Source organism: Orycteropus afer, unplaced genomic scaffold, assembly GCF_000298275.1.
Source record: "Orycteropus afer afer isolate SDZICR_OR568_19922 unplaced genomic scaffold, OryAfe1.0 scaffold00294, whole genome shotgun sequence".
Taxonomy (NCBI): domain Eukaryota; kingdom Metazoa; phylum Chordata; class Mammalia; order Tubulidentata; family Orycteropodidae; genus Orycteropus; species Orycteropus afer.
Window position 1 is genome coordinate 3,388,260 of NW_006921881.1, and position 6,547 is coordinate 3,394,806.

At 37.7% G+C, this 6,547-nt stretch overlaps 1 protein-coding gene across 1 annotated transcript in view; it reads right to left on the reverse strand.

Annotated features, from left to right (window-relative positions):
• Positions 1–6,128: 6,128 nt before the first annotated feature.
• The window catches only part of POLR1H (RNA polymerase I subunit H), a 4,121-nt gene continuing 3,702 nt past the window's right edge, over positions 6,129–6,547 (reverse strand). The window contains exon 4 of the mRNA XM_007951429.2: positions 6,129–6,153. Within this exon, the coding sequence (XP_007949620.1) occupies positions 6,129–6,153 (25 nt within the window). The remainder of the gene's footprint in view (positions 6,154–6,547) is intronic.

Genomic DNA, 6,547 nt, shown 5'->3' on the forward strand with positions numbered 1-6,547 from the left:
AGGGTGGAGGGTCGACGAAAGAGGGGGAGGCCTTCAGGGAGATGGATTGATACAGTGGCTGCGATGATGGGCTCAAGTATAGCATGGATTGTGGGGCTGGCGCGGGATCGGGCAGTATTTCGTTCTGCTGTGCATGGGGTCGCTATGAGTCGGAAACGACTCGACGGCACTTAACAACAACAACAACAACATACTCGCTTGAGCTAATCACTGGGGTGGAGATGAGTAAGACTAAATGGAGAAACTACTCCCACACCCCCAGCCCTACCTCCATCTGTCACTTTGTCATACTGTGGAGATTTACCTAAACGAATCACGGTACTCATTAGGACATGCACAGTGTTCTTCAGAGAGTTTCTCAAAGTTCTTCCCAATGAAGTAAATGGAGTAGAAACTTTTACTTTAAAAAAAAAAAAAAAAAAAACACAGATGGAGAGGCGGTTTGCAAACGCTGGAGCAAAGGCCATCCGCCACTGATCACCAGGTGCTGACCCTGCAACAGCCTAAATATAGGTAAAAGGGGATATTAGCATAGTAAATCACACACCCGAGTGGAGATTCAATATTTAATACTATAATGAGACATGCTTTGCATCCCTCACTGCACATGCATTACCTGTAATCATATGATATTGTATGCATAACATGATGTAATTCTCAACCTGTAAAAGCTTAGAGAGAACTTAAAAGCAGACAGAATGAGGGACCCCTCTCTTTGTTTCAACTTGTGCACAAAACTTAATAAAAGCTGTGTTTCTTACTCTTCACCTTGATGTGTCTTTATTGGCTAAAGTAACTCCAGGCAACAGACCCAGAACTTTACAGTGACTTGCATGTTGCTGTGATGCTGAAAGCTATGCCACTGGTATTTCAAATACCAGCAGGTCACCCAAGGTGGACAGGTATCAGTGGAACTTCTAGACTAAGACAGACCAGGAAGAAGGACTTGGCAATCTACTTCTAAAAGGGTTGACTGGTGACAACCTTATGAACAGTAGCAGAACATTACCTGGTATAGTGCCCCAAGATGAGCATCTCTGGTGGGCAGGCACTCAAAATATGACTGATGAAGAGTTGCCTCCTCACAGCAGAGTCAACTTTAATGATGTGGATGGAGTAAAGTTTTCAGGACCTTCACTTGCTGATGTGGCATCATTCAAAATGAGAAAAACTGCTGCAAAGATCCATTAATAACTGTAACATGGAATGTACAAAGTATGAATCTAGGAAAACTGGAAGTTATTAAATATGAAGAACATATAAAGACTGATATAATGAGCTGAAAATCAGACGTGGCTTATTATGCTGGGAATGACAAACTGAAGACAAATAGCATCTCATTCATCATCAAAAAGAACATTTCAAGATCTAGCCTAAAGTACAACACTATCAGTCATAGGAAGACCAGTTAATACTACTAACATTCAAATTACTAATACTTAATACTACTAACGTTCAATTACTAATGCCAAAGATGAATCAATTGAAGATTTCTACCAACTTCTTAAGTCTAAAAGTGATAAAACATAAAATCAAGAAGCACTGATAATTACTGGTGATTGGAATGTGAAAGTTGGAAACAAAGAAGAAGGATCAGTAGTTGGAAAATACTGCCCTGGAGATAGACAGAATTTTGTAAGAAAAATGACTTATTCATTGCAATACCTTTTCCCAAGAAAATAAATAGCAACTTTGCACGTGGATGTTGCCAGATGGAACACACAGGAATCAAATTGACTACATCCGTGGAAACAGAAGATGTAGAAGCTTGACAATGTCAGTCAGAACAAAACCAGAGGCTGACTGTGAAACATCATCAATTACTCATATGACAAGTTCAAGATGAAGCTGAAGAAAATTAAAAGAAGCCCGAGAGCCAAAATATGACCTCGAGTTTATCCCACCTGAATTTAGAAATCATCTCAAGAATAGATTTGACTATTTGTACTTCAGGCTAGCTCTTGAACACTAATGACCAGACAAGTTGTGAGAGGACATCATAGGTGAAGAAAGTAAAAGGTCATTAAAAAGGAAGGAAAGAAAGATCAAAACAGATGTGAAAAAAGACTTTGAAACTTGCTCTTGACCATACACAGTAGCTAAAGCGAATGGAAAAATGAAGTAAAAGAGCTGAATACAAGATTTCAGAATGGCTTGAGAAGACAAAGTAAAGTATTATGAAATATACAACTTGGAGTTAGAAAACCAAAAGAACACACTTGACATTTCTCAGGCTGAAAGAACTGAAGAAAAAAATTCAAGCGTCAAGTGATACTTTTCAAAGATTATATGGGCAAAATATTGCACAATACAAAACAAATCAAAATAAGATGGAAAGAATACACAGTCACTGTACCAAAAAGAATTGGTTGACACTCAACCATTTCAAGAGGTAGCATATGATCAATAACTGATGGTACTGAAGGAAGAAGTCCAAGCTACACTTGAAAGCACTGGCGAGAAACAAGGTTCCAGAATTGATGGAATTGAGATATTCCAGCAAATGGTTGCAATGCTGGAAGCACTCACTCCTCTATGCCAAGAAATTTGGAAGACAGCTACCTGGTCAATCAACTGGAAGTGATCCATACATACATCCATTCAAAAAAAAAAAAAAAAGTGATCCAACAGAATGCAGAAATTAAGAAAATTATCTTTAATATCACACACAAGTAAAATTTTGCTGAATATAATTTAAAAATGCTTGCAGCAGTAGACAGGAAACTGTCAGAAATTCAAGCCAGATTCAGAAGAGGATCTGAAATGAGGTATCTTGGCTGAAAGCAGAGAATACAAAAAAGATGTTTACCTATGTTTCATTGACTATGCAAAGGCATTCGACTGTGTGAATCCTAACAAGTATGGATAACATTTTGAAGAATGGGAATTCCAGAACACTTAATTGTTCTCATAGAGAACCTGTATATAGACCAAGAGACAGTCAATCAAACAGAAAAAGAGAATACTATGTGGTTTACAATCAAGAAAGATGTGCATGAGAGTTGTATCCTTTTACCATACTTGTTTAATCTGTATGTTGAGCAAATAATCTGAGAACTAGACTATATTAAAACATAGTATCAGGATTGGAGAGACTCATTAACCTATACTATGTAGATGACACAACCTTCGTTGCTGAAAGTGAAGAGGACTTGAAGCACTTACCAATGAAGATGAAAGACTACATACGCCCTTCAATATAGTAATGGATTGCACCTCAACCTAAAGAAAACAAAAATCCTCACAACTGGACTAAGAAGCAACATCATGACAAACAGTTATCAAGGATTTCATTTTACTTGGATCCACAATCAGTGCCCATGGGAGCAGCAGTCAAGAAAACAATGTACCAAAACTGGAGATCCTGGATAGAAAGGGAGGAAAAATACAGAACACAATTCTAAAACACAAAAATGACCAGAATTACTAGTTGGAAAGAGACTGATGGAACCCCCAAGACTATGACCCTGGGTTACCCTTCAAGCCTACAAATGGATTCACTTACATGGATTGGGTCTCAGCCCAACAACAGAAAGACCTACGTGCAGTACACCTACCCCAGGTCGATGCACTCCTTGAATCAATCAGCCATGGGACACCAGTTGTTCTTGTTGTTATGTGCCGTTGAGTAGGACCCGACTCATAGCGACCCCTCCTTGGGTTTCTGAGGCAGTATCACTACGGAAGTAGATTGCCCCATCTTCCTTCCGAGGAGTGGCTGGTGGGTTTGAACCACCAGCCTTCTGGTTAGCAGTCAAGTGCCTTAGGCACTATGCTACCAGAGCTCCCATGAGACACCAGAGGGGTAGCATTAACATGGAAAGCTGCACAGACAAGAATGCATATATAAGAAGGGCACAGGGAGGGGGTGGTCACAGGGAGCAGAGGGGAGTTTTTTATGGTTGGGGATGGTAATCGAGACCATGAAATCAGACGTACATCAACTGTTGAATGTAAAACAAGTTTGCTTTGTAAATTTGTACCCAAAGCACAAAAATAAATAACCTAATAATAAATTATTTAAAATGTCAGCAGTATTTACACTGGAAGAGGTAATGAACACTTTAAATCAAGTATTTTCCTGCAAGCCCAATAAAATCAAGATCAGGTATTTGTATTCTTGTTTGATTTGCATTTTTATATTTTAATTTCAATTTTTGCTTGCTAGATTGGAAATAAAATCAGGCTTACATTTACTGAGGGGAAAAAAAAAAATCAAACAATGTACTGCACTGAGGAAATCTGCAGCATAAGATCTCCTTAAAGTGTTAAAAAGCAAAGATGTCACTTTGAGGACTAAGGTGCACCTGACCCAAGCCATGATATTTTCAGTTGCCTCAAATAAATGCAAAAGCTAGACAATGAATAACATAGAGTGAAGAACTGATGCCTTTGAAATTGTGATGTTCGTGAAAAATACTAAACATACCACAGACTGCCAGACGAACAAACAAATGTGTCTTGGAAGAAGCATAACCAGAATGCTTGCAAGGAAGGCAAGACTTCATCTCATGTACTTTGGATATAATATGAGGGACCAGTTTCTTGAGGACATCATGCTTGGTAAAGTAGTGAGTCAGCTAGAAAGAGGAAGACCTTCAACGAGATGGATTGACACGGTGGCTGCAACAATGGGCTCAAACATGGCAACAATTGTGAGGATGGTGTAGTACTGAGGTTGCTCTCAGTCAGCATCAAATAACAAAAGAGGAGGATAAATGGCCAGAAATTACAACACAGGGCAATTTGTACTGCAATAAGAACATACACACATTCTTGGAGGGGGGCAAAAAAAACTGGCAAAAAGGAAGGGAACCAGGAAGGCGGGGAAAGCCTTTTTAGACAGACAGCTTAAGAAGTCAGAGGTGTGTGCTTTGAAAGAAATGCAAATAATTTTCTATGGCTATAACATAAGAGGAGTGCCAGATGAGACCTGACAGGTAGACAGTGGTGTATGGGAGGCCCTGTATGTTTTGCTAAGAAACTTGGACTTCATCCAGTTTTAGTGTTATAAGCCAGGGAAAGGCTTACAGTAAGACAGAAAAATGCCAGATTTGTTTCAGATTTTGACAGTGAGCAGGAAAGTCACTGGAGCAGTTCTAGTATATAGTTAGGAAGAGTGCCCTGCTGTAGGGATAAAATAGGATGATGTATGTTAGTTCTCAGTGTAGAAAGGGTCACACCATTATAAGAAAACCATGATTACTCTAACTTCTTGATCACCATTTAAGAAACAGGAATGCTGATTTCCAGACTAAAATTTGAACGTTTTATTGTGCCTGGTGTATGGACTTACTCCCCCTTCAAAGTTTTTGGCTCAAAATGGAAAAAAAAAAAAAAAAAAACCAGAATAATTCAGTACGTAGAGTATGAACCATTAAAGAAACAAAATCTCTGTACATACACATACATGTAGACATACATGCATACAAATATAAGATTTTGTTATCTCTGTGGAGGAGTCTCTGTGCTTTTTATTTTTTAATACTTTTCTGTATGTCAACCTATTGCAATGAACATACATATTTATGTCCAGTGCCATAAAAGACAAAAACTTCCATTTAAGTAATTTCTTGTTCACCTGTATTAGTAAGTATACAGTGGTATTTCTTGGTATTGAATTTGTTAACCAAACTTATAAACCAAGTAGATTTACTTAGTTTTCGGTTGAATCTCTCATTACCCAAACTTTCACTTCTTGTTTTCCTAAACTCAGTAACCATATACATTTAAACAGTGAGGGAATATTTATAGCTGATTTTTTATATTACCATCATTTCTGGTTCCATTTTTTATCCCTCTTTTCCTTTTTGTCATATATTATTTATATCTTTCTGTAGATGATGTATTTGCTGAAAGCACAAATATATCTCTGGAAGCTTATTTAAATTCCACTTGAAGTAAGGCAGACTATAAATAGCATACATATGTCGGCATCTTCTGGAGAAATGTAACTTTAATAAGGAAACTTAACTAGGTATATCAGTGCTCTGGGGACAATGGTAATTCCTACATGAAGATCTGATTCTCCAAAGTTCATGGAATGGGTATCTAGGGACTCAATACCCTTTATCCTCCAAGGAAGAGGAGAAGGAGGGAGAAATTGGTGAGTAGCCCAGAAAAAAAGATCAAGAGTCTTCCTTCTCCTGGAACCTATGGAAAAGAAAAAGATTCATTATATATTAGGCCAAAGGAAAAATTCCTAGCAGTGTAAGATGAGAGAATCAATTAAAGAATCAAGAATCAAGGAAGGACTTTTAATTTATGCCACTGGGGAGGACTAGATCTTCTAAACAACTTCAGGACAACTAAAACTACTATGATTAAAAAATACATATGATCAACTATGACCCTGAAGTACACAAAGATTTCTTAGATAGGACACAAAAAATATTTAACCATAAAAGAAAAAAGAAAAAAAAAAGAAGGATAAATAACAAGATTAAAAGTTTCTACTCATTAAAAAAAAGTTAAGAAAATAAACAGCCAAGCCAGAGACTGGGAGAAAATTTTCTCCGTAGATATATATTCCATAAACACACACACA